At 35.1% G+C, this 28,000-nt stretch overlaps 4 protein-coding genes across 5 annotated transcripts; 3 read left to right on the top strand and 1 right to left on the bottom strand.

The window, feature by feature from the left end:
• Window positions 1–1,054: 1,054 nt before the first annotated feature.
• LOC145604967 (uncharacterized) lies at window positions 1,055–6,843 on the top strand. The gene is made up of 3 exons (XM_081660964.1): window positions 1,055–1,238; window positions 3,216–3,968; window positions 4,380–6,843. The coding sequence occupies exons 1-3, from the start codon at window positions 1,236–1,238 to the stop codon at window positions 6,279–6,281; spliced, it is 2,658 nt and encodes an 885-aa protein (XP_081517090.1). The 5' UTR covers window positions 1,055–1,235; the 3' UTR covers window positions 6,282–6,843.
• A 4,453-nt stretch (window positions 6,844–11,296) lies between these two features.
• LOC145605904 (uncharacterized) lies at window positions 11,297–14,093 on the top strand. Its single transcript, XM_081661969.1, has 7 exons — window positions 11,297–11,546; window positions 11,960–12,060; window positions 12,296–12,363; window positions 12,873–12,986; window positions 13,079–13,244; window positions 13,378–13,524; window positions 13,613–14,093. The coding sequence occupies exons 2-7, from the start codon at window positions 11,971–11,973 to the stop codon at window positions 13,637–13,639; spliced, it is 612 nt and encodes a 203-aa protein (XP_081518095.1). The 5' UTR covers window positions 11,297–11,546; window positions 11,960–11,970; the 3' UTR covers window positions 13,640–14,093.
• A 1,406-nt stretch (window positions 14,094–15,499) lies between these two features.
• On the top strand, window positions 15,500–17,176 carry LOC145604859 (psbP domain-containing protein 7, chloroplastic-like). Its single transcript, XM_081660835.1, has 3 exons — window positions 15,500–15,821; window positions 15,935–16,151; window positions 16,529–17,176. The coding sequence occupies exons 1-3, from the start codon at window positions 15,500–15,502 to the stop codon at window positions 16,839–16,841; spliced, it is 852 nt and encodes a 283-aa protein (XP_081516961.1). The 3' UTR covers window positions 16,842–17,176.
• LOC145604858 (E3 ubiquitin-protein ligase JMJ24-like) lies at window positions 15,658–26,814 on the bottom strand. 2 transcript variants are annotated; one of them, XM_081660834.1, is made up of 15 exons: window positions 26,655–26,814; window positions 25,618–26,119; window positions 25,104–25,246; window positions 24,918–25,017; window positions 24,646–24,778; window positions 24,493–24,547; window positions 23,598–24,288; window positions 22,651–22,980; window positions 21,412–21,792; window positions 21,259–21,331; window positions 20,112–20,197; window positions 19,288–19,407; window positions 19,108–19,178; window positions 18,781–18,902; window positions 15,658–15,795 (listed from the first exon to the last, which is right to left on the bottom strand). In XM_081660834.1, exons 2-14 carry the CDS (start codon window positions 26,062–26,064, stop codon window positions 18,803–18,805), a joined length of 2,730 nt encoding a protein of 909 aa, XP_081516960.1. In that variant the 5' UTR covers window positions 26,065–26,119; window positions 26,655–26,814; the 3' UTR covers window positions 15,658–15,795; window positions 18,781–18,802. The 2 variants fall into 2 exon arrangements, with proteins under 2 accessions (XP_081516960.1, XP_081516959.1); XM_081660833.1 differs by having other exon boundaries at window positions 15,660–15,795; window positions 18,797–18,902.
• Between the last annotated feature and the right edge of the window lie 1,186 nt (window positions 26,815–28,000).

Below are 28,000 nucleotides of genomic sequence, written 5' to 3'. Positions count from 1 at the left end.
CTTTACATTTTTTAAATAAATATTGGTGTGTTAATTGACAATTTAGAGAGCAATAATTTTTTTTTTTATTTTTATTTTATTTTAAAAAAAAAAACAAAAACCAAAAAAAAAAAAAAAAACAAAAAAAAAAAAAATCTTAAAGTGGACTTTTGTGTCATTTTAATTGACCAATCAGTTATTATTCACTAAAGAGAAAATCTCATGAGATACAAACTTGCAATGAATTAGTGGAAAATCAGGATTTCATATACTAGTATTTATTTTTATTTCTTTATTTGTGGCAGAAAATGCCAATTAGTTTCTATAAAATTTTGAAAAATTGAGTCCTTCTATCGTACTTTAATCGATCACATTTAAAGTTAGAGGTCATTTAAAACTAATTTGCTTAAATGACCATATAATCTTTATGATTTGTACAATTGTTGAATACAAGTATCTGATTGTGATACTATCATAGACTCCATAGTTTGAAAGTTGTAAGTTAACTCTTTTTTCATTTTTTTGGGGCCATCTTAAATTAGAAATTTAGTATTGTAGCCTCTTTATTTATTTATTTATATTTTATTTTAGCCTAATATACTTGTTATTGTTTGGCTATGTTGCAACTTATTTTTAACCCTTGGTTTACCAAATTAACTAAAACCAAAAAGCAATCAAGCCCATTGTATTTAAATTCTACTTATCTCCTAACTTTTTAACAAAATGTCAATAATATCCCTTATATGACAATTGGTTGGCCATAATATTATTAACAAGAATGAAAAAATCGACAAGTATACTACAAGTTTTATACCCCGTATTTCATATTTATACGATCATGTATCGTAATTTAAAGCTAATCAAACCCTGACTTATCTGGATACCAGCTGGGTGAGGCCTCAATTAGACGAAACCTCTCTCAACAAATACGGTTACGACTATAACTTTTTTTTTTTTTTTTTTTTAAGACTATAACTTTGTCATATCATATCTCAAAAACTACCCAAAAACATACATAATAAAACTACTTAAATACCCCCATCTCACTCTCTTTAAATACAAAATTAAAAAAAAAAAAAATTCATAAACACAATACATCTCTCAATCTCTCTCCTCTCTCTTTCTCTCTCCTCTTATACAAAGTTGAGAGAAGAGGAAGACTTTGGCTCCCTTATTCTTCTTCGACCCACCCCTTCAAAAATATTTTGTAAACTCCCCATCTCAAACAAACAAAGCTTACAACTCTCAACTGTTTAATGGTAAACTCTTTTACCCTTTTCTCTCTAGTTTTTGGGGTACTCTTTTATTTTTAAGGTGTTGTTTGGTTTGGTTTATTGTTTTTTTAGCCTACAAGAAAGTTTAAGAATATTAATCAAAGTTTTTTATTCCAAAAAAATAAAAATCCAAAATACCCATTTGTTCAAATTTGGTTCTTCACGTTTTTTATGATGTTGTTAATCTTGTTTTGTAATTTGGTATAGTCAATGCAAATGTTTATACTCGAAATGTATATTTGTGGTTGTGAAAAGTGTTAATGTAAGTGTTATTTGTAACTTTTTCTTGGGTATTTTTTGTTTAATGATATTATATGGTTTAAAAAAACTTGGATCACGTATTATTTTTACATATTTTGTTTGAAATTCTAGGATTATTTGTTGGGTATGTGGTGTTTTTTTGTTAATTTTGTGCTATTATTTTGCTTGTTTATTGTGCTGCTTTTGCAAGTTAAAATTGTACGAGTTTGTTGGTGACTAATTTTATGGTGTGAACATGTTTTATTGTTATGCTTGTTTTACGTGTTTAGGTGGTTTTTGTGCAAATTTTTGGAGAAATAATGGATCTAAAAATGTTGGGTTTTTGTATATTTTGGTTGGTGATATCGAAGTGTTTAATGGGTTTTGGTTGAATTTGGTTTCTGGGTTTACATGTAGGTGTTGTTAATTCGTTATAAATGGTTTCTGCTGTCAATTTTCTGCTTGTTAGAGCAGAGAAATTCTCTGTTCGTGTGTGTTACTATAGAGAATGGTTGGGAGGTGGAGGTGGAGAGAGAAAGCTTGGAACTTCTCGACTTGTCGTCGAGTCGTCCCGAGGCTTATCGTTCTGGACTGTAAGGACGGGGTTTGATTGATATTCAGATTTGATATAGCAGAAAATAGAGAATTTGTGGTGACAATTAGGTTTTTGCTACATGATTTTTCTCCTCTGAAAGTTCAATGTCAAGAAATCACGAATGTGTTAAGTGTATTTTATTCTTTATTTTTGTGTGTGTTGATTTGGTCATTATTTAAGAATTTTCTGAATGTGTCTTATGTTGGTTCTTCAGTATAGCTTGTTGAGTTCTAGGAATGTATCCTCGTCGACTTCAGACTAGTAGAAACATATCTTGATCAGATGTCAGATCAGAAGGGTTCATGATGTGAATTGTTACTATATACTTTGTATATGTATATGCATTTAGCCATTTAGGTGCTGAACTTGATCATATTATATCAGTTTTATTATGCATAAATCATTTAGGAAGCGGCATGACTATTGAAGTGACATAGTAGATTGAGTTCGTAAAAGGCCTGCATATGGGTGTGGATCCGAATATCAGAAATTGATAGGTTAATGGAGTCTCATTTGTATTTTGTTGAAACCTAAGTTTCTAACTATCACGTTATAATAATTATATCTCAATGTTGGTATTGTGAGTTGGGTAAAAGAGTTGGAGCAATGTACATTATAACCTTCATTTAGTACCCAAGCGGTTTGTAATGTACTTAAGTAGAGTCAGGATCTTCATGCGCTCTGCTCTTCTATAGTTTTTTGTTGATTTGCTACCATTTGTTATTTGCAAATTGGTCTGTATACAGCTGTTTCTTACAGCGAATTTGGTCCATTTCTTGCAAGTGTTGTGCTATTACTATAATTGAGCTGAAACTGACTCCTCTGTGTTCAGTCTTAAGAACATGCATCTTTGATTGAATGCCTGAAGACAGAAACTATGGAATCTCTGCATTTGATAAATGAATTTGGTTAGCCTATGAATTTCTGCATCAAATTATCGAATTGAGTATTCAAAATAGACTGTACTTGTATTTTGATTTTTTTTTTCTTGGATATCGGTGTACATTGAGAAAAATTGTTTCAATGATTTTGTTTCCTGATTACCACTCACATGTTGCCTCCCCTCCCCACATTTTGTTTTGCCTTTTGCGATATTCATGTGGTAACCTTCCCAACTCCTGCTGTAGATGGACCAAAGTCACCTGGATCAAGTGGACAAAAGCTCGCCTGAAACGCTTTCAGATTCATCTCTTTCTCCAGATTCACCTGATTCAAATGACATATTTGGAGAACCATTGGTGCATCCACGAGTTGGTGATGAGTACCAGGCGGAAATCCCGTCTTTACAAAACAAGTCTGAACTTCGTCAGCTGATGAAAAATCCAGCTGAATCAAAAGGCAGTACTGACTCTTCACATTCTTTTCTAATGGGACTCCCCTTACCAGTGATGTGGATCTGTAATCAGGCTTATATAATCAAGGATAGGATGGAATGCCCTAATGATCCTCATGCAATTTACACAAATGGATTTTTGGAGTCTAAAAAGAATGTGGGAATTAGCCAGATTTCTTCAGTAACAGAAGAGCCAAATGTCAAAGTTGAGGTTCCGAAACAAACATACTGGCTTGTCCCTGGTCAATCAAGTGCTTTGTGGAGTGAGTTTGAAGCTGATAGCTTCCTTCTTGGGTTGTATTTATTTGGAAAGAATCTTCTCCAAGTGTCGAGGTTCATGGAGAGCAAGGGTATGGGACAAATTTTGGCATACTATTATGGAAGGTTTTATGGGTCTGGAGGATATCGTAGATGGTCAGAGTGTCGAAAGATGAGGAACAAGAAGTGTGTACTTGGACATAGATTTTTCACAGGATATAGGCAGCATGAACTCTTTGCTCGTTTAGCTCCTCGTCTCTCTGAAGAATCCAAAACTAATCTGTTGGAGGTACTCCACTAGTTTACTGCTATTTTTTTACTTGAAAGTACAAGGAGTATAGTTGCATGGAGTCTTTATCCTATTTGTTAATTTCGTTTTTAGAGGAGGGCAGTATATCCACAACAAAAAGAACAGAAAGCAAAAGACATCGGAATATGATGTGATTCAGCCTGAGAGTAGAAAAGATCACATCACCTCCTTTTTTTTTTTATTTTATGCATCTCAATTTCTCAACATTTATTAGCTTCACTGAACATCTCATTTTAGCATTTGTTATAGCCAAACTATTAAGATCATGCAATACCTCTTTAACTTGTAAAATTATAATGATGGATCTGTAGACACTGATTGGTTACATGTTTGTTCTTTTTTTCTTTTATCTTGCTGCTCTTAACAAAAATCCATATGAACTATTGTCAGGTTTCTAGGGCATTTGCTGAGGGAAGGACAACCTTAGATGAATATGTTTTCTCACTCAAAGCCTTGGTTGGAATCCATGGTTTAGTAGAAGCTGTTGGAATTGGGAAGGGAAAGGAGGATCTTACGACATTTATCTTGGATGGTTCAAAAAATAGCCAAATACTCGCTAATCGACCTGAAATTCCTTCTGGCAAGGCCTGTTCTTCTCTAACCTGTGCTGAGATAGTAAAGTATCTGACAGGAGACTTCCGTCTTAGCAAAGCTAGATCTAATGATCTCTTCTGGGAAGCTGTTTGGCCTCGTCTGTTAGCAAGGGGTTGGCATTCTGAGCAGCCTAGGGGTGATGGTTATGCTAGCACAAAGAACAGTTTGGTTTTTCTTATGCCCGGGATTAAGAAGTTTTCACGAAGGAAGCTTTCAAAGGGAGATCACTATTTTGATTCCATCAGTGATGTTCTAGCAAAAGTTGCCAGTGATCCAGAGCTTCTTGAGCTGGAAACTGATGAAATTAAACCTAGCAGCTCCAAGATAGAAGAAAATGGGTGGTCCATTGCAGTGAAATCAGATGATGATCAAGATTCTTCTGACCATGAGCGTCACTGTTACCTCAAGCCTCGAGTCTCCTCAGAAATTTCAAATCTTTTCAAGTTCACTGTAGTTGACACCAGTCTGGCTCATGAAGATAACCCATCTAAGGTGAGGGGACTGAGGAGTTTACCTCATGAAGCTAAAAGATCTTCTTCCAGAAAATCTGATTTGAAATCGGATGTTAATACTGATACGATGAGAAATGGTCTTCAAAGCCCAGCTCTTCACGCTCATTTAAAAGAATCAAAGAGTGTTGCTGGTGGAAGCGAACAAGGCAGCATTAACTTAGAACCTCTGAAAAAGCCAGCTGATGCCAATCTACCAACAGACCACAAGTCAAGAACCATTAAACATCAATTCAGCCGTCGTTTAAAATCAGGCCCCTCAAGCTGCTCTGTCACAAAAAAACGGAAATTAGCTTCTTGTGTTGAGGCGGATCTGACTTGTGTTTTGAGCTTGCCAGCTAAAAAGAAAAAAAAGGCTGCTGCTTCTAGAGTTGTGATGACAGATGACAATGCCGTTCCTTCTGGTGTGAATCAGTTTGACAATGTGCAAGTAATATCTATGGAACAATCAGCTGCAAGACATCCCAATGAAAATGTTCTCCAGGATCAGGACCAAAGCTACCGTGTTAGGTCCGATGTTTCCCAGGAAAATGAAACAAACCCTATTAGTCAGACAGTTATTGACTTAAACTTGCCTCAGGTTTCTTCTGAACCCGAGTGTGATGGCAAAGTAAAGCAGCACGAAGGAGAAAATATTCCCTCATCAAGTTCTTCTGCTGTGGGGATTCCCTCATCCAGTTCTTCTGCTGTGGGGATTCCCTCATCCAGTTCTTCTGCTGTGCAGATTCCCTCATCCAGCTCTTCTGCTGCGCAGATTCCCTTATCCAGCTCTTCTGCTGCGCAGATTCCCCCATCTAGTTCTGCTGTGGGGCCTGTTAACAAGGTTGGAGACTCATTAGACCCACAACCAAGAAGGCAAAGCACTAGGAACCGTCCACTAACAACCAAAGCCCTTGAAGCTCTTGAAATTGGGTTCTTGAGCCCAGTAAGGCATAGTCGAAAGCGCTCTTCGTCTACTACATTAGATCAAAAGTCAAAGCGTACTCGTCAACCACGCAGCAAAAGCTCCGTGTACCCCCCCGCTATGGATTTTGAGGTCGGGGCATCAATTGATGAAAATTGTAATGGGGATTCAGGTATTCTGACCAATGCTGCCCCAACTGAGAAGACTGCCATGACTCGTGAACTGTTAGGGCTTCCAGAAACTTCCTTTCCACCTGCAGCCTCGTCAAAGGAGATGTTTACGTAGTAGAGCTCTTGTGTTACTTTGACGAGTTTTTTGATCCCATTTTAAAGTCCACCTCTCACTTATCTGCTGTAGAATTCATTGGAAGTGTTAGAAGTGTAATTTCTGGGACTCACATGAAGTCATATGGCCAAGCATGCTTTAATTTACAGCTGCTTGATTATGACCGATAAACATTGCTGATACTGTATATACAGCACAAAAAGCAAGGAAAGTCCTAGGATGAAATTAGAGCGGTCAGTAGTCTTGAGTTTGCAGATCACAGCAGAGAAGGGAAGCTGAAAGTTAAGCCGGAATTTTTAGCTCAGAATTAAAAGCAAGCCATTGTCCATTGCTCTTGGTTCTTCAAAATGTCATTCATTCACTGGCATTGTTCATAATAGCATGTCTCAACACAGGTAAAAGGCCAGAAAGAGTTTCTTTTATACCTGCTGATTGACAATTTCTTTTATACCAGTCTCTTACAGTTAATAAGTGTAATAATTTGTTACAAATTTTCGTAGTTTTTCTTTCAACATTGTTGGTTTAGGACTGTCTAAATATAATCGATTAAAGTTCCCCATTACCTTCCAGCTGTGAATAGTTCACAGCTTCATGTTCATATTGCATCAGTCACTTACTCTGTAGGAATTTTGCTTGTAGCTTGTGACTGATGTTCGCCTTTTGGCTCCTGATTGTGTAAATTTTGGTGTCCTCAGAGGTCAAGAATTATTTTTTGATCATTGTTGAGCTTCCTTTGTCTGTTAAAGTTGCTGGCAGTAGGGAGCATCTAACTATGTCCTGAGACTCCTGACTGCTGATAGAGTTGCTGACTTTTGAGCAAACTCTGTGTTGTCATGGTTGTGTTGTTCCTTGATCGTGCAATAGTTTTGGAATCAAATTTGACTGGAGTGGTACAGGGTTGGGGAGGTTCTGGGTTAAGATATGCTTGTAAGACATAGCATCGTTGTATTCATGCCAACGTTAGAAATCTCTGTTAAGCTACACAGGTTTTTTTGGTCAATGTAGTTAGTTTGTTGGTTTAAGATCTAGGACATAGCATAATCGATAAAATGTGGCATGAACGTGATATTGGGGCCTTGGGGTTGTGGATGAATGGAAGAGGGCACAAAATTACATTTGTGTGTAGGATGGAAATTGTATGTTCCAAATGAATTGAATATGTTACTTGGAAATGAGATCTTGGGTGTAATAGGTTAGTTCTTAATCAAGGTTATAGGTTTAGTTTTTTTAGGAGATCTTGGGTGTTAATGTGTTATAGGTTAGTTCTTAGTTTGTAAAGGTTAGGTGCCGATGTAACTATGTAAGACTATTAATAGAGTTTCCAAATTGGTAATGGTTGGTTTAGTTAGAACAATAAAAGACATTGTCAAACAAGCTCTATTCAAACTTGACATAGAGGGAAGGGTGAGGTAGGAGGAGGGAGGGACAATATGTGAACTATGAACCACATAGAGTGTTTATGTATAGTTTCAAGAAGTATAATAAGATCATAAGCTTTGTTCCAATTAGTTGGCATGTTTGTTTCTTTTATCGCTCATGCTGGTTGACACTTAAATTCAACCGTAAATAACTTTAATCGTCAATATCATGGATGCTTGTTGGCGCTTAAATTTAAGCTTAGATAACTCTAATTATCAATTCTACAAATTATAAAAGTTAATATCTTGAAATTATGCATTGAGAGGAAGTTAACAAAATCTCACATGATATTTTTTAAATAATTAAATAACAGATGATAGTTGAAATTGTCAATTAATTTAAAGTGGAGAAAATATAAGTTGTCTATGGAATGTAATCATCTAAAAGTAAAGGTAAACCATCTCACTTTGCTTTAGATTCAGGTTGATTAAGAGAGGTGTCAAATAATGTGATTGCTGACACAATGCGTACGTGTCACAGTTTTTTGTTGAATTCTTAAAAAATGACCAAAAAAAAAAAGGAATCAATTTGATGTTACTAACTATATAGGTTGTGTGTAACATAATCAATTTGGGAGGAAGGGGCAGCGTGTGAACTGTGAACCAACATAAAGTGTAGTATTACAGTTTTAATAAGTGAAATAATGTTATGATCAAAGACTTTGATGCCATAGAGGAATACATAATTAAATCCTACTTTGCTTGGAGATAAACCATAGAGAAGAGGTGTTATACAACATAGAGGTAGGGTTAGGGTATGAAGAAGGAAAACAAATAGATCATGAGTAGAGGACTTCATATGTTGTTTAAGAATACAAAATAATCCTCATAACTCACTTGAGTATGGTTGTTGGGATGGGGCCACATTGAGGTAAGTGGGCTCACTTGGACCCACTTGAATTAAATTTTTTAAAATTTATTTTTATTGTCAATGTAAACTTGTGTTTCAACACTTAAACAATATTAAGAAAAAATAAACCCACATGATAAGATTTGAATCCACTTAACAATATATTCGGTTCTACCATTTGTTGTTCTACGTCATTATGTATAAATCTGCCAATTACGTATGTCTTTAACAACAAGTTTGTTGCTGGTTTCATTACTATTTGTAAAGATTATTTAGTAAAATTCATTTGTTAACCTTTTGCATTAACATGTATGTATTATTGTATTTTATATGAATTATGATGGGATTCATGGGATAAATACTCTTATTTTGGGCACAATAGGACGTAGCTTAGTTTGATAGTTAAGTCCAAACATCGTCATTTGTGATATTGGGTGAACGTCTTTGACATGGCTTTACGCATGGAACAAGTTAGTCCATTTATGCATGGCAGACGACGCACAATGGCACAACTAGGCTAGCAAGTAGCAACTCTCTCAATCAAGTTTGGAATTACTCCAAAGGCACACTTTTCCATATTCTTGCATTTTTTTACTTTAAAAATAATGTGACATTTCATAATATACAATGTCTACTTGATTATATCTTTGATAAAAGGAGTCTCGAACAAACTAAAAGTATATGATGTTGTTAAGTTACACGCTTTACACTAGAAGAAGCGAAACAATATCAAAGACAATTACAACATCTAACGATTAGGTGTGACAGTGTGTGCAATAATATGCATGAGATTTTTTTTTTTTTTTTTTTTTTTTTTTTTTTTTTTTTTGATTTTTGAAGATATATATGCATAAGTTAATTGAATTAATATCTATTACGAAGTATTAAATTAGGTGAAAACGTTCTGTTGCACCGCAACTTTAATTAGGTCCAATCCATTCAGGTTAGCAGACAAGACTCCTTGAGAGTGGAGGAAAAGGATAAGGGAATCTCCACCTTTAAATTGCCTCTAGTGAAGACTGATCATAGTGATCAAAGTTGTGAAATACAATCCTTACTACTAGATTAAATATTATTTTGTATCTGAATTAATTTAATGTATTACGGCATAGTAGGCTAGTAGCAGCTAAGAATACTCTTTTATATTAACTTAGCAATTAATTTCAAAATGAGTAGTGGAGGCATCAACAACAGGGTATATGCATGGCAAAAGTTTCACGGAAAGAATTAAGGGGATAAGCTAAGGCAGAAAGTTAAGGCAAGTAACAAGCGAAGTGCGGGTATCATACGCATGTAAGTAGTGGCAGATTCATTACATTGCTTAAAGAAGTAGTTATCAGATTAATGACACCACATTCAGCAAATCAGAGGTCCCAATATATTGTAAGACGTACTATAGTTTTCGGTCGGTCCTTTTACATGCAACCCCATGTCATTTTTATATTTTGTACCGAATCACGGATATTATACTCATATACTCGTATCTAGATCTACAACTACCTAAGTTTTACGAAGTACGGAGTAATACTTGGAAGTTTGTATTACTGTTATAGCATATGTAAGTATATTTCGATATTTAGATTATAAAGAGGAAGATAAAAGGACGATAAATTATGCACCTAAAACGTAATACTCGTCTCATTTTATATTGTTATTGTCTTATTTAAATTTGATCATTGATTTTTATTACTTTGAATCAAACCATAATTCAATAACATTACAATAAAAATGTTATTAGGTACATTACAAACAATCATTTTCAAATTATAACTAACCGTATAGTTTTTAATAAGTTTCTGGTCAAAGTATATTTTGAGGGAAAGTTTCCGGTCAAAGTAAGTATGGTTTAATAATTAAAATCAAATCCTCGTTATTGATAATTAGTCAAATTACAAATTGTAAAGGTGATAGGAGAATTATTCGTTATAAATTTTTATTCAAGCCTTTTGTTTTCTATTTAAACTAAAAACAAAGGACAATGATCATACTAGCAAAGTTGATGGTAATTGTAGCTCCACTCAATGCATTATTGACACTGGTTATTCGATCCATAATTCCATATGGCCGGAAATATAAATTTAATTCAAGAGAGTGTACAACATCATTTCTCCCTTAATGCTCAATCCCTCTCCCATCTAATTACCCATTGGTAATCAAACAACAGCAAAAAGAAGGCCAAGTTGTGTTGGCTGATGACCTATTTTTGATAGAACTGGCAATATTTGATATGATTGAAATCGAGATGGCGTGAACGTTAACATGAAAATACCGAGAGAAAACACGAAGTTGACACGACGCAAAAATGGATTTTGTGCACAATAGTACAAGAAATGAACACAAGTCCAAACACGTATACGCACAACATGACACCACTTTTTGCTAGCTTTAACTTTAAGGGATGTCTTATAAGTTTCTGATTTGATTCAAGTTGAGGAAGTGTATTTAGGCAAATCAAACTACTATGATTAGGCTACGTGTATAGTGGTATTATTGACATCTGTTTAATTTTATTTTCTTTTTTGATAGGTAAAGAGAAAACATTTTACTATAGTATACCTTTCACAGGTCAACCTCATCCGAGTTAACAAGCAAGACTCCGTAATTGAGATAACAATTCTTACACTAAACTAATTATGATGGTGGGATTTGCTTAATCTCTTTTGTAATTAAAAGTGTCTTTTTTTTCATTAATTAAGTACGGGAAAGAGGATTATTTCCCCTAAGAGTGACCTGGGTTCAATCCTCACCTCACCCCTCCTGTGATAGGAGAGGCAGCCCCCGTATCTTATCGTGTAAGAATTAAGCACGGGAAATAAAACAAGCGCGAGCTCATATCCGGGCAAAATTATTCAAATTGGGTTGGGCGGTCACTCTTACTCTCTTACTATAATACACAACAACATTTTCTCTTCACTGTGTTCTTCAATCTTGCATACTCTGAATTCTCCATTGAAGCGGATTTTGAGCTTTCTTTCCTCCATTGAAGCAGCTTCTGAGGTAAGACTTTATTTTATTGAAACATTGAATATCAATTTCACAATCTAGGTTAATCGTCAATTTTTTCAAATTAGGGTTCTTTCAAGGTGGATTGATTATTGAATTATATGTTAGTTATAATTTGATTATTCTGAGTTAAACATGTTGCTATTCATTTATAACACTCTAAAGCGAGAAGAATTTAATTTCATAATCTGCTGCAAAACAAAACCCTTTAATCTTCCAATTGTGATTGTAAAATCCCAAAATCTAACCAAACAATATTGTGAATTGGTAATTCTGGAAGTTGAAGTCTTGTTCGTGGATGATGTGTGTTGAAGATAAATGGAATCTCGAATTTTCAATTTGCAATTTTTTAGGAGAACTATAATTAGTTTTAGGTTGATAATTGTTAGAATGTGTTTCAATTTCAGGATAAGCTCTAATGGAGGGTACAGAAATTTATGGTAGAAGGGGTAGCCAGCTTGTGAAAGAGCTTGCTTGTGCCGAACCGGGTCAACTTACTCGATTCAATGTGAGCTTTCTCCTTTATATGAAGTACTTGTTTGTAGATAATCTACCCTTTGTGCAATCTATATTTAGCTTCCCATTTGTATAAGGGAAGGAAATTAAGAGTAGATGTTAAAGTTGGAATTGAGATACCGAAAGAGGATGGAGAGAATTTGTTAGAGAAAATGTCGAAATTATGATAGAAATTACTTTGGTGAAATTGCTTTGTCTTCCATTAACTTTGTTCTTGTGTTCACCAGGATGATTTATTTAATCAAGTAATCAAAGAATGTGCAGTGCACTACAGTCAATTTTACGACCTTACTAGGTAAGCTTCCCTTTGTTTTTGTTGAGTTTTGATTTTAATTCCTAAAGGTTTTGCTCCTCGGCACATTCTTGCCATGCTTCTTTATTCCCTTCAGCACTTGAACAAGCCATTCATCTGTTTCTGCTTAACTGAACCACCATTAAACAACTACTGTACTGATGCTGTCCCAGAAGCTATGCGAATTTGTGTTGAGTTTGAGAAACATCTCATCAGCTCTCTACTGTACTTTCCTTCCTGAACTTTTCGATAATCCATTCAACTGGATGACAAGTACCTTATTTTAGCTTGTTCTACGTATATGCTACCCTTGATGATCACCAGTGGTTTCCGTTGCAACTCGCAATGCTGTGTCACAGAAATATGTAGCAAAATGGGAAACTAAGTATTTTGGGCAGTCTATACTAATTTATTCTTGACCCCATTTTTGGGATTAAGGCTTTGGTTGTTGGTGTTTACACTAGTTTATGCTTGTGAACTTTTGTGTACTAATAAACCCGATCGTTTGGCAGGAAAATGCAAGATGAAGGATTGGATGTTCAATCAGCTAGAAATGCTGACCACTTTGGAATGCTTATCCATCATCTTTCTCTATTACGCAACAAGCGCTGCCTAATGGCATATGTGTAAGTAATAGCTTACGATCCTGTTCTCACTTGATGTTTAGCTATCCTGCCAATCATTTGTTTTCTCAACTATCAGTTTCTGAAAAATGCAGGCACAACCGATCTGAAATTATACAGAACCTAAGCTGGAAGGTTGGGCGGGTGCTTCCTGAAGAAATTGAGCACAAGCTAAGTGATCCAGAAAAGCGTTACTTTAAGAGCCACTCTTCAGCTTTACAATCGTATATGAGGGACATGGATGGCCTTGATTTGACTGTGGTACGCATCCATTCTCCTTTCTCCCTATCTTCTACTCATCATTTTCTTGCTTAGGACTGCAAAATCTGAACATTCCTCCTTCACATGAACTCTCAAGAAGTTGTGGATACTAAATAGTGGGTTTCTGTGGCAGGATATGGTCCCACCAAAAGATCCCTACATTAAAGTAAGAGTCCTTGATGATATTGGTGTGACAGCAATGGGAGACCGAGATACCAATCTTGCACGTCACTCAATCCACTTCCTCAAACGAAGTGATGCTGAGCATTACATGTTTCAGGTAGCTGGACAGTAAGACAACCTTTTTTGGGTTTTAAACATTTTGTATTTAGAGAATAACTGAACATAAAATCTTGTTTTGTAAACAGGGGATGATGGAAGAACTCTTAGGGTGATATATAATGTGTAGTCTCATAGTCTCATCATATATGCTACTGTGCTACTCCGTGTCTCATGGTCTCATGATAGTGCTGCTCAGTATGTTGTTAGTTTCAAGATCACCATGCTCAGTTGTTTGGCTTTGACTGGGAAGAAGACTCAATCGTCTTTTCAAGTACGCATATCCGGGCAAAAATGCAAGCAAAAGCTGCCAGAGCATGAGATCAATGGTTTAACTGTGCAGGACCTGTAAACTCTGATGTTTTCCTGCTGTTATTCATCTAGGATTGTAACTAGCCTCTTCCTCTAAACACTAATAGATAGAAGAAACTTTTTTATAAGCAATTTTTATTGATTACTGTATCCAGCTGTGGATGATAATAAATTTTGTTTGATAGATTGATAGTAATAGCTGAGATGCTCTATGCTGTTTGTCATCGAGTAGCTGTAGATTTGATATGTTTATTGACAAGTTGGCCTCTATCGGGGGTTCTTTATCTTGGATGAGGTATTTTAGTTGTACTTTTTAAGCCAGTTACTTAGGTTTGCGAACCAATCAAGCTTAATGAAGATGGTGGAGAACTCATTTTGTGACTTTGAGGTCATAAGTTTGAGCTTCACCATCTGCTCGTGCTTATGACTTAGTTGTGAGTGGTACAATGCTTACCTCAACTCCAAATCTAAATTGTTGACCTGTAATAGGGTAAAAGGCCCAAAATTCATCACAAGGCCAACCTATTTGACAATGTCTAACTTGCATAATGATAGATGAAAGGCAATAAAATCTCGAACTGTTTATATTATTTGATGATATGAATATATCTTCATAATTTAACAGCATATTCATAATCAATGAACAAAGTGTTCACTGTATTTAAGTTTGTATTCATTTAGAACCATAATGTGCATCAAAATTTCAAGAATGATATGATTTTAAACTATTTTGCAATTTCATTTACTTCCTCCGTTAATGGTTAATTGCAACAAAAGGGTATTAAATATTCCTTTGTTGCAATTAACTATTAATGGAGGAAGTATAATATTCTCTTATCTCTGATTTACCTTAACTATTCTGTCTATCACTTTCAAATCTTTTTATCATATCTGAGTGATTTGATATAACAAGTTTCAGATCTCCAAGCTAAATTTCTTTCAAAAAAAAAAAAAAAAAAAAAAAAAGAGATCTCCAAGCTGAATGCCACCACACAAGTTTCTTGTGGGATGAAGTGATTGTTAACTTTGGGAATTTCCTTGTGTCATGAATTGAAGCCTATTTATTTCCCTTTCCCGAAGGAAAGGCAAACATGTAAGTTCAATTTTGCACTCTATCAAATTTCTGAGATTTGTTATTCATAACAACCTTTTCATTACCTAAAATTTCAAATTTCATCCATTCTTTAATTGACACAATATGATTTTAGCACTATTCAAAATTCACACACGCATGACTAACTTATGTGATTTATTTATCTAAAAAAAAAAAAATAATAGCATGAAATATTGTTAACAAAAATTCCAGGTTTTAATAATTTTCCTCTCGAATATACATTATCAAATTAGCTAAAAAACCGTGTTAAATAAAATAAAACGAAATGTGTAGAACTTTTTCCCTTTTGAAAAGCAGCGCATCAATATAATTAGTGACGTGACTATTTGAATGGGCGACACTCAGTTGAGCTTCAACGTACACAACAACAACAAACGAGAGCCACTAAAAACGACCCACCAAAAGTAGTTAACATTATCTGTTTATCTCATACAAGGCAAGGCACACCGGGAACTTTCTCCTTGCGATTTGTTGCACATTTTCATCAGAACTCGTTTAATTCAGAGCAGTAAAAACACATTCCATAGTCATAGAGATCTTATAAGTTAGAATGGCATTGCAGCAACCCTACCATTACCTTACAACATCGTCCAACCGGAACCGAATATATCTTACTCAATCATCCGGTGACAAGAAAGGGAGGGGAACCCAATATTCACCTGCCGAGCAATTTGCACCACTCGCATCGACATTTCAACGACGGCTTGTGATAGGCATTGGGTCAGCCTCTTTTGTGGCTATTGGTGCTAATTTTGGAGGAATCACGAGCTTTCTCCTCGGACTTTCACCAGATACAGGGCGTAATCTCAAGCTAGATGTTCTTTATCCAATAGGAGGATATAGTCGCTGCATTCAGCCAGATGAAGGATTTGGTTAGCAAAAGTTCATGTCATACATGCAATCTATATTTTATTTGAAGCCACTATTGAAAATGAATTTAAATAGCAGTCAGACTGAATATTGAATGTTTTTCTGGACAAAACAGAGTTCATCTATCCAGCTACATGGGTGGCGGACCAAACATTATTCTATCGAGCAGCAGAGCGGGCAGAACAGGAGAGGTCACTCGATCCCCCTCCACTCAATTCTGATAAACGTCGCAAAAGGAATTTGAATGAACCAGTCGTCGCCTTTGGTCCTCCTGGCTCGACTGGTGAGCTTAACGTCAGCGTCATTGTTTCACCAGTCTCTCCAGATTTCAGGTAATTAAGTTTGAAGCATGGTCTATTAGTCTCAACACTCTACCCCTGGGATACTTTATACTCAAGCGACTCAGTACTAACGACAAAGAAAACACAATAGTTAAACAAAATATATGCTAAAGCACATTGTAAACCAATAGCATGTATTACTCTGGGAGGAACATGTACGCGTGCTGATCTAACTTATCATCAACTATGTTCCTTTGATCCTTATCCTGAACTACTACCACTAATTTCTCTAATATATTTGTAACAATCAACAGTTCAACATTTACTGCTATAGGAACATTTAACTTTTTGAGTCAAATAAACAGAATTTTAAGTGAGTTATATTAATATGGAACTATTTTGGTTTTTGAATCATATTTTGTTCACAGGATCGAAGCATTTGGTGGACCAAAAGAGGTAGGAGAAGCTGTTATCAGAACAATAACTGCTCCCACTCGCCGTCCAGATGTGAAGGCTACATTGCTGAGATCAAACCTGAGAGGGGATTCTCTGAAAAAAATAAATTATTATGAGTTAGAATTTAGGGTTGAAAGCCCCTCGTTTCATCGCCATAATGTGACTGTATGTTGTGCCCAAAATGGAAGGCTATACACACTCAACGCACAAGCTCCAGAATCAGCATGGCAAAAAGTGAAAGAAGACTTCTACAAAATTGCTGCCTCGTTTAGTCTAACTTCATAACATATGCATGGAAGCATGTTAAAATCATGTGGTTTAAGAACTAATCTAGCTACACTCACAGTCAAACAAAAAGTTACTACGGAGTATATGAAAGACGAAGTGTACAGAATTCAGAATCATTTTGCTAGGCTTTACTAAGGATTTTATATGGTATTCAATACATATGTATCCTGGTATCCTGATAATAGGTGCCACAGTGCCGCCCTTCACTCCTTCAGCCATCTCTCACGATTGTCATAATTATGAGAAGGAAAAAGGAACCTAGTGAATGTTATTTTTAATCTATCTTAGACTTAAAATAAGGGCAATAATTATGCAAAACATCATTCTGCTAAACGTCCCAAATAGAGGATCCAATCAAGAATTGACCCTTTTAAAACATGTTAAAAGCTAACATGTTAACATATTAGCTTCCACAATTTTCATTTAGCCAATGTCCCAGTGTAAGCAATTCTTCTAAAGACAGCTACAAAAATTCATGTCAAATAATACACTTATGAAGCAGTAAATCACGAGTTATGCTGTATGAAAAAATTCATAAACAATCTTATGGCTCAAACTTCACATAGATTAATTTTTTAGCATTTACAGACAGAAGTGCATGAGCAGAACCAGGAGTCCATACTTTCTTCCCTTGTTTATACAATTAAGCAGGAAGGCTTTTAGGCACATTCCAGTTACACTTTGGATAGTAAAATGAAGAACTACTCCCTTTATACTTCATCCAAAACAGCCTGGTCAGTGGTCACTTATTAACTTCACTATTAAGTCCAGGACTCAAGGCATTGCAGCAAAACATGAAGAAAAGAACAATGCGCAAACTTTATTTGGGGTTTTCTGCTATGCTATGGATACTAGGTTATAGCCCCACGGGAACATGCCTGGGTGTATCTAAGAAAGTATATTTTATAAAGCATCTATTTATAATCTTTATAATATAACACGTTTGTTTTATAGGATTATGGTTTTGCATATGAAATTTTGCACACCGCATATAAGTCTCATTATATTTGAAGAAAAATTATATTAAAAGAAGTTGAAGAGTCCTAAACTTGAGGTAATATAGTAAAGTTACACAAAGTATTATTAAATTAATAATAAAAAATTCCTACCATCTTGTCTGAAAATGATCAAAATTATCCTCATATTATTAAATTAATAATAAAAAATTCCTACCATCTTGCCTGAAAATGATCAAAAGTTACCCTCATATAAGTAAAGGTTACCCTGATATAAATAAAAATTACAAATGTTCTATTGATAAAGTCGCTCTCTTTAGGACTGAAAATCAAATCTAAGTGAGTGAAAGTAATTATATTAAGGGCCTGTTCTCTTACGTTGAAATTCAGTTCAGCTCAGTTTAGTTCAGCTCCTAATTTCCTTCTCTTATAAAATATTCATTTCAGTTCAGTTCAGTTCAGTTTAGGCCCTAAGTTATTAACCTTGTCATTAAAATCATTAAAATCATGTCAGGTTCTAAAGACGGTTAAAAGTTACCCCAAATTAGCTAAAAGTTATTTTAGAACTCTTCGATGTACAAAAATATTATTGTAAACTGGGTGTATACGAAAATTTTTCTCTTTGAAAATTTATGTATACTTGTAATAAAAAGGGGAAAAATAGTCAAACTTTGCTCTCTGATACCATGGATGGATGATTTTTTTTCCTGAACACAACAGTAACAGGTATAGCCAAAATTCATTTTTTGGGATAGGTTATACACAGGTATATCTGTGTTGTGCAGGGACAATAAATTCACTTTGTGTATAGAAACTTTTCTTTTCTTCCCCATTCAAACATTTAAAAAGGAACTGCCTTCCCCATTTAAACATTAAAAAAAGGAACTGCCAGTCTAGTACATACTGATCCAGAGAGAGAGGAAAAAAAAAAATCAATAAGCAAAATTGAATTGGAATGTATACAAACAGAAAGAAGTTACCAAGATGTGAATATACATTAGTTCATGCACAGACAGCTTGTCTTTGTTTTGTCATTCTCTCCAGATTCTCTGAAACCACTGCAGTCAAATTACGATCCTCAAACACAAGCTCTGGGCCAAGCCTGCAGCAAAATAACAACAAATTAAGTTTAAATTAGTAAATTACACACATGCTCTGAATTACACATAGACAAAGCATGAATGGAATAAACTTTCAGGGTCACAGGTAGATTATCCACATGAATTCACCGCAGTTGCGATCACTTTCTAGATTAAAAAATAGAGCACAATATAATTTAAAATTTTAAATTTAAGGATCCCGCTTACTTTGGGTCAAGAACCAGCTTCTGCACCTCTTTGATTGCAGAGCTAGCTGCATATAGAGATATCTTTCCAACCTGAGAGCGCAAAAAGATGCAAGTCAGAAACCTTCACTGACATAGAGTGGCTTACTTGTCAATTACATAATAGCAAAATTTATTTGCAACTAAGTCAAGAATAGTTTACCTCTACCATTTGTAGCTTTGTTGCATGATCATTTGAAAGACAGCGAATTTCTTCTGCCAGTTTCACTGCCTGCTCTAAGCTCTCAGGTGACAAGAAATCGAGACCCAACTGAACTGTGGACTGCAAAGTCACCAAATGAATATAACAAACATCTCACAGTCAGTATAAAAACTCAATATCATCTTGCAACTTACTAGTATTGGAACTGAAAAAAAAAAAAAAAAAAAAAAAAAAAAAAAAAAAAAAAAAAAAAAAAAGAGGTCAAACATTGGAACTCAATCAACTCATACACCTCTGCTGATTATTATGACTAATTATTGGCTACTCTGTCTGTATAAAATCATTCTGTTACTAAAGCATAGCAGCATAAACTGATAGTTTGAATTATCATGGACATGAAAGGGGAATATGATAAGCACCTAATGAAATTTAACTCTAAAATATACTTCATTGCTCTTCCCAAATAAAAAGTCTTGGACATAAAGTCTGGTTATTTGCCAAAGAAACACGTATAGACACGATATAAGCTGCTACAGGCTTAAACAAAAGACAAGTGATAATGCAGACAAATCGGATTATGTTCCATTTAAGCATAAGCAAGTATTCATACTTGACAGATATTATTGTCAAAGAAATCATACTGACAAAAGTAGCTTAAGACAGGACCAGGATACAAAAATCAACCATTGTTAAACAATGAGGCAAATACCAGCATGATAAGGTAGAAACTAGCAGCTTATCAGGTCAGCAAGAAAGAGAATGAAATTAGGTATTGACATGACCACAGCATCTCCCACTAGTACCAAGTATTCAAATGAACTCACCTGAAGATTTCTAACTTGGAAAGGACATCCAGCAGGAACAAACACGGCTTGGCCTAAGTGTTGTTCAAATGACCATGGTTCAACCCCTAAAAAAATATTATTAACCAAGTTATTTATTTGTATTCTAACTAGCACACCAAATTATAGAGAATTTGTGTAAATCATGCTATTTTAATGGTCAGAATATCGCAAAGATATGTTCCACAAGTACAGTTGTATAATGACTAGAGAACACAAAATTTGTATTTTGTAGTGGTAAAACATAAACACCATTACACCTTGGCAGATAAGTAAAGATTCTCTCATAACAAATGAACAGCATGAGAAATAAAAGAAATTGAGAAAAGGCATAGTTGAAACAAACCTATGAACCATTGAGCTAGAGAGAAAAGCAAGTAACAAGAGGGAGGGGAGGCTATTGTAAGAGCATCAGATTGACCATAAGTTACTTAATTCAAGACAGCCACATATGGTTTACACCAGAGTAGAAATATAGACAGATCACTTGAATATTTTATGGAACCCTAGGATTTTATATAAATCTAGCAATCTATAAGAAAAATGATGGAGAATACAAGGAGATAAAATAAAGGATATAACAAGTCCACTAAAATATTCAAGCAGAAACAAATGTAAGAGCCACAATCACGCATACAAGGACTAAGCTAGGAAGAACTGCGTGAACATGATCACAGAAAGAAGCTAGATGGACAGCCTGAGTGCCTGACACCAGAAATAATCTGAACTACACACCGGGTATCGAAATTTTCTATCAACATCCTGAGCCGATTAGATCTAAATGAAATTTTCTATCAACACCCTGAGCCGACTAGATCTAACTTTTACACAAACGAAGAGCAATCCCTGATGAGTGATTACAATATGGGCAGATTTTCCTAAATGATAGATGTTCTCAGTCCTATGCACATCTCAAAAGCATGAAACTTAACTATAGAAAGAGGCTGGTGGAAGCCAAAACATGGTATAAAGTACCACAATGAGACAAATAACAACCTATTGGATGGGAAACAACAAAGATACAATGCCATTGACAGCAGTTTCCAATTATGTTTAGGTTAAAGACATACAAAGAAGTCAGAAACAAAAACCTCAATTACAGGATTCCTCAATGAACCAGCAGACTTACCGAATTCCTCGATCAACTTTTGTTTATGGTGATCATTCAGATACACTGCTTCACTATAGAGAGGGCTAGTAACCTAAGATTCCAGATATAAGGAATATTAGGATCAGAAAAAAGTATTTATAGCTAGTAATTTCTCAAAAGATCAATGTTTACCGTATTGGACATTCCAAATTCCTCCCAATGGGATCGAAGATATTGAGTTAGCTTTGGAACATCATCCCGTCGAAAGACATCCCAAATGGCCCCTGGATATTTGTCACAGGAAATCACTCCTTGTTCCATTTGCTCACGTCCAAGATCGATTTTTTGGCATTCGGTATCTTCTATTTGCTCATCTAAATTTATATCAAGCTTACCCTTATTTACATTTTCCCCATCATCTCCATCAACGGGTAAACTAACTGGAACTTCTTCATTTAAGTCCCTGCATGGATATCCAGAAAAATCTTGCACCTGACTTTCCTCACAAGCTTTCTGTATCTTGGCATTGTTTTCTTTGACTTTTATTTCACAAGAATGCACCAAGAGGTATACCTGCAAGGAAATTCAAGAAACATTGCCACTACCAAAGTAAGAAACATCTCAAACACAAAAGGCTGAAGGAGAGCGAAAAGATGAGACAGATTCAAGAATACTCTTGAACTTGAAATATTCTATGTTTATTTTCGATTTACATCAGTTTAAATAAGAATCATTCATGAACCATGGAATCAAACTTGTTTATGATCTTGACAATGCCATCGTACTCAAATAATATAATAAAGCAATTATGATCCCATCTAGATTGTTGCCTATTCAACATTACTAGAAACTAAGATTAGATTGATGAAAACTAGATAAGAAAATTTCTATGGTAAACTTCAATTGCTGAAACAATACTATATCATTTATCCGGATGTAAAATTTAAAATTAAAAAACAGAAAATGGTTAATAGGATATCTATGACAGCTAAGGCAGTCCATTTTTCTACAAGGCATGACAAATTAACCTTTTGTCTCTAAGTAGACATTGGGAAGAGACAACTTGCAACACAAAATGATGACTCTTTCTATCTAGTATTCTTGATCGTACTTTGAGCATCATGACCATGAAAACAGATACATAAATTTGATTTTATTTGCAAGAAATATATAATATTTGGTGTCTAACTTGATGTTAAGAGAAAACTGGGTGCGGTACATATTTCGCAAGTCCTCAAAGTTCTGGTATATTTAGTTTCCAAGAATTCAAACTATTGTAAAGTAGGAATTTAGAACTACAGAGAACAATAGAATACTAGAAATCCTGGTGTTTCTGGGTTACTATCCATAATTTAGATCAATGACTACACAATCACCCCTCATCCTTAAACTCAGAGAACAAACGGAAAAATTAAAGTATGAGAAACTCACCATATCACGCATGTTCAAATGAAGATTAGTCACTGAGTCACCTCTACCTAACTCTTCAGATAGTCCATACGAGATGAATATCTTAGGCCCAACATCATTTTGCAGGGAATAATGCGGTAGTTTTGCAGCAACATTCAAAAGCCCCCACTTTGAATGGATAAATTCAAGAAATGGCACCTTACTTATAAATTCAGGCCTTTGGTACAAAAAGAACTCTTCAGATGCACTAGGTGATGGCCAGTCTTTCAACTTCAACATTTGTGGGCTACCATTTTCACGAAGAAGCCCCTCTGAGTATCCTTTCATGAATTGCCCAAGTTCTATATCAACCTATCATCAAAAGAGGCAAGTATGGTCATGAGTTGACATAGTTTGAAGTTTGAACGGCACAAAGTTTCACACATATTTATTAACTTCATATTATTGTGTGATGAATGGTAGTGGGCATTTTTTCTATTACAGTTAGCGGGTAGTAAAGTATTTTTTTTTTTAATTATAGTTAGTGGGTTGTGGGTATTAATTTACTATGGTTAGTAGATAACAGGTAAAATGTGATGTGAGAGAACTAAAAAAGGATCCACGTCAATTATAGCAAGATAAAGAAGAATGTCTTATAAGAAAAGTGTATCAACTAAATAGGGACGATGGGAATATAAGTTAGGACCACAAGTAAATAAAATTCAGATGGTATAGGTTGGCTCCATACTCTACACATTATCTTCACATGTTTCATGTCTAATAAGTTCTAATAAGACAAGCACTATCAGATAAAATAAGATAAGTGAAATTCTACTGTAGTGAAGATAACACTACCTAAAGTAACAAATTGACTTATCAAGCTAACGATGTTGCATTGCATTTGGTTAACATTTGAGGAAAGTTTGCAAATGAAGTCATGTTTCAATTGGCTAATTAAATATCTTTACCAGTTAAATATGAAAGCATACCTCAGACCAGTCTAGACAATCAACAGCTTTCACCATTTTACTAGCATCATTCATCCTCTCATCAGTAGATTCACAAATTTCCCTCCATATAACCATAGGGTCCCAACATGTGCTTGATGAAGCATCACAGACCTGCTTGACAAGGACAGGTTCACCCTTTGCCCAATGTTTTCGGAAGTTTACAACGCCGTCAAGTTTAGTGTCTTGAGCTGATGGACAATATAAGAAATTGTCATCACTCTCCTTACGTGATGCACATTCAAGGAACCTAGAGCTAAGTGATCTAGAGTCTGAACAATTACTGATGTCTTTAACCTTGCAACCACTAACCATTTCTTCTAGATTTTTAACCAGTTTAGCAACCCAATTCATCTTAAAAATTCGCCGAAGAGTTAAATAAGAGCAACCACAACCACCATGTTCCCTTGGAAGGCAAGGTACACTACCATCTATACTTGCTCTCCAACCAGGAAACTTCACACTGAGCAAAAGCTTATGGTTTGGTGAAGCTTGATGCTCTTTCAGAACCTCTCCCAATTGATTTTTCTCAGAGCTGTAATTGTCCACTACATCATCTTTTGCAACAGCCAGAGTTTCACTACGAAGATCTTGACAGCAACTGAGGCAAAGATCATACGAACAAACTGAGCAGTGCCGGTGATAATCTACAATTGGAACTCTGCAGCAATCACTGACAGAAGACGTTTTCAGTTACTTATATGTACCAACATACCATTTCATAAAAGTCATAACCTAATTAACATATATTATATACCCACAAGACCACAACATACTTAGAAAAGGTTGGACAGCATATATAAGGTAGTTTCTGAAAGAAATTGTTAGATCATCAATTTCCACAAAACAAACCGAGTATATAAGATATCATGAGTACCAGCACATCTGCTCATCTGCATTCAATTTCGTCCGCTCTAGATCCACTTCAGCTCCTGAAGAACACATCCATATAAAAATAAACAGCATGTACTTTAGCAACGATAATATCCGAAATATATGACACAAAAATGTGAAACAATAAACTTCTTACCATGTAGCTTCTTCTCTAATTCCACTTCAGCACACTGTTGCTGGTGGATCTGCTTAACCACAGGAAGCACTGAAGATAGCAAGCAATAGAGGTATTGTAGCTTGTCCAGTACAGGTATCTCCCTGATTTTTGCCTGCAACAACAGAAAAAGTTAACCTTTGCAATTACATAAACTAGAATTGTTACAACAACCAAAGTTTACTTGCAAATAAACTAGAAATGTTACAATAAAATGATGCAATATCATAGATGCTATGTAGCTGACATTTTACCTTTATCAAATTATCCACCCTGGAGCACACCTTACAATTGCACATGCCACGACATGCAGGACAAACTCTTTGGACCTCTTCCAAAGAAATGTTTGCATAACTAACACAAGTGTGGCTAGTCAGTAGTCATACACCAACACCATTAAGGACTAGAAACATTTAAGAGAGTAAACACATTAATCTCACCATGTACTAATGCAGCTTTCACAATATCCTTTTCTATCACATTTATGGCACCAAATAACTGAAACTTTGTTACTCCTTCGACACTGATGGCAAGTAAGTCCACCAGTGTCATTTGTAGAATCTGTGCTAGCATCAGAATGAACCTAGAAAGCAACACGGAATTTAATATTGCAAAGACAGTGATGAGTGAATATATGGCATGGAAAATCAAGAAATGTTTAGAAGTACAAGCATAGTTTCTCTATATTAATAAAATTGCAGCAGGATTTACAGAAATTACAGGAATTTTTTCAGATACATGTTAGCCTGACTTTTATTTCACCTTAAGCACAAGTGTCAAATATTCGGCACTCGGACATAGATATGACACTTAGACACTTCATTATGAGCAAAACTTTCATTAATTGGCCATGTCCGGCACTTGTAGCCAAGTATGAATAACATAGGCCACCAATAGGTTATTTCTTGGAATAATAATAGATACTAGAACAAATTAAAAGAAAAGATATTCTACCTCACTAGTAACCATAGCACCATCATCAATGCTCTTTTGTGACATGTTCCTTGAGGATTCTATGCCATAAGGAGTGTAAGACCTTCGACTTTGATCATAAAGATCCAAGTCTGTTTGCATATCATCCTCTCCATTGGATGGCATCCGATCCTTGGGATTGTTTGGTAAACCTGAAACAGGAAAATCCTGCACTTGTAGTGACATTTCCTTGTTGTTGTCGTCACTTCTACTCTCCATATAAACAGGACTTCCAGGTTCACCCATAGATTTCCTCTTTGCTTTCTTTAAACTGGCTCGTAATGCAGAATTCGCTGCTCTCTTCTTCGCCTGAATGTAGTGCTTCTCACATACTGTTTTATCCGGCATAGACATTGCTGTACACCTCCATTGTTTACCATCCGACCTCTTACAACGCAAATCATCAGGAATACCCACTTGATCATCCATTCTAACACTTCATATATCCTCTAATAGCTCATTAACTTATGACATCTATCACAACCTACATGAAACCGTCCAACATCATAACTATCCAAGGATTCGAAACAAATTTGAACAATTACTTGAGCTTGCCAGTGCATAAATCAACTAAAATGAATTCCTAATAATTCTGAAGTTTAATTGAGCTTGACAATGCATAAAATAACCAGAACAAAATTCAATTACTTCCAAAGTAGTTCCGAATTTCTAACTAAAGCTTGCCAATGTTCAAAATAACCAAAATTAAATTAAAAAGAATCATGAAAGTTTACTTGAGCTTGCCAATGTATGAATTATAATCAAAATAAACTCGAAAGAATTCTGAAAGTGTATTTGAGCTGGCTAATGTAAGAATAACCAAATTAAATTCGAAAAAATTCTATAATTGTGTTTAATTTGCCAATGTATAAATTAACAAGATTATTTCGATCAAATTCTGAAACTTTATATGAAATTGCTGAATGCTGATGCAAAATTAATCAAAACAATGTAAAAATTAACCAAAACAAATCCGAAAGAGTTAAGAAATGAAAGAATATAAGACGAACAACACTTACCTAGTGGATGATTGAGTTCAATTTCTGGAAAAGTTTGAATATGTCCCAATTTTCGTTCCTCTGAATTTGATAAATTGATCCTCAGTTCTTCAATTTGGGGAGAATAGTGGGGAAGATGAAGGACGCTCTTTTGGCTTCTTTTCTACTCGGCTAAATTGTATAGTTCTACGGCTCTACGGGTAATTATTTCTATTGGGGTTTATTAACCGCACTCAAAAAAAAAAAAAAACGCACTAATTATAATTAGTGGTGATTGGGACTACACTTGGTAGAAAAACCCGTATTCGATCCCCCGTAACAATAATTAGGAGGGACTGGAAACCGCTATGTTTAAAAAATATAAAGCCGCAAACAATATTATAGCTTTTTATTATAATTGCTTTTTTCTCCTCTATGATCCCAACTTTTTTTTTTCTTCTCCCCTTTTCTCTCTTCTACCTCTTTCCCTCTCTCTTTTTGCACTCCCCTTTTTTTTAAGAATAAAATGGAATTACTAAAAGCCATGGTATGGAGTAATTGTTCCACATCCTTGGTAAGCACCTAGTAGATAGCAACATGCGAAGGGGTTTTTTGGCAATCGGTTGTTAGCTGTTGGCTGTTGATTTGTTTGCTTGGCTTGACTAGCTGGAAGTATTAGCTGTATGGGTTGACTTTTTAAGTTATTGTTTAAGTCAGCTGTTTATAAAAGTGTTTGGTAAAATTATTAATGGTTGTTAGCTGTTTATTAGTAATAAAGTTGGCCAACAAGCCAAAAGCCAATCCAAAAAGCTACTCTTATTAGCTTTTGGCTTTTGGTGGAAAAGCTAGCTTAAAAAGCCAACATCCAAACATATTTTTTGACTGCTTGACCTAATTAAAAAGCCAAAAGCCAAAAGCCAATTACTAAACACCTCCTAAGTCGGCCAAATCCAAACACTTTTTTGGATTATAGAAATAGATACATTTATGCATGTCAACTTATTCCAAAATTCAAAGTTTCTTTCTTGTAAATGTACTTACCAGAAAATAGATTATGAGTTTGTTTGATTTCAAACCAGTATCTAATTTTTTATATGGTTGACTTGCACATTAAAAGTGAAAACATGAGAAGTTGTTTGGTTGACAAAATTATAGAAAGTTGCACTTGTAAATCACTCATATGAACTAAGAAATTCTACTTCCCACAAAATAAAAGAAGTTGTTTACAATTTTATCTAAACTTCCTAGCTAGATATTTGCAACTTCCCATGGGATATTGAACTTACCACCAACCAAACAACTTGAAACAATTCATGTCAATTCCTAGACAAATTAAGATGCTAGGAAATAACACTTTTTATGTTCAACCAAACGACCACTTATACAAA

This window comes from Chenopodium album, chromosome 22 (genome assembly GCF_948465745.1).
Source record: "Chenopodium album chromosome 22, dcCheAlbu1.1, whole genome shotgun sequence".
NCBI classification, from domain to species: Eukaryota; Viridiplantae; Streptophyta; class Magnoliopsida; order Caryophyllales; family Amaranthaceae; genus Chenopodium; species Chenopodium album.
The sequence above is the reverse complement of the archived record's forward strand: the minus strand, read 5'-3'. Positions and strand labels throughout refer to the sequence as shown.

Bases quoted from the DNA above. Each gene is read 5' to 3' on its own strand.
- LOC145604967 (XM_081660964.1), top strand. The intron at 3,969-4,379 runs GTACTCCACTAG...AACTATTGTCAG, and splicing joins CCAAAACTAATCTGTTGGAG to GTTTCTAGGGCATTTGCTGA.
- LOC145605904 (XM_081661969.1), top strand. From the start codon at position 11,971: ATGGAGGGTACAGAAATTTATGGTAGAAGGGGTAGCCAGCTTGTGAAA. The intron at 12,061-12,295 runs GTGAGCTTTCTC...TGTGTTCACCAG, and splicing joins GTCAACTTACTCGATTCAAT to GATGATTTATTTAATCAAGT. The intron at 12,987-13,078 runs GTAAGTAATAGC...TGAAAAATGCAG, and splicing joins CGCTGCCTAATGGCATATGT to GCACAACCGATCTGAAATTA.
- LOC145604859 (XM_081660835.1), top strand. From the start codon at position 15,500: ATGGCATTGCAGCAACCCTACCATTACCTTACAACATCGTCCAACCGG. The intron at 15,822-15,934 runs GTTAGCAAAAGT...TGGACAAAACAG, and splicing joins TCAGCCAGATGAAGGATTTG to AGTTCATCTATCCAGCTACA. The intron at 16,152-16,528 runs GTAATTAAGTTT...TTTTGTTCACAG, and splicing joins CCAGTCTCTCCAGATTTCAG to GATCGAAGCATTTGGTGGAC.
- LOC145604858 (XM_081660834.1), bottom strand. From the start codon at position 26,064: ATGGATGATCAAGTGGGTATTCCTGATGATTTGCGTTGTAAGAGGTCG. The intron at 25,018-25,103 runs GTGAGATTAATG...CACTTGTGTTAG, and splicing joins GAAAGCTGCATTAGTACATG to TTATGCAAACATTTCTTTGG. The intron at 18,903-19,107 runs GTAAGCGGGATC...ATTTTGCTGCAG, and splicing joins AAGCTGGTTCTTGACCCAAA to GCTTGGCCCAGAGCTTGTGT.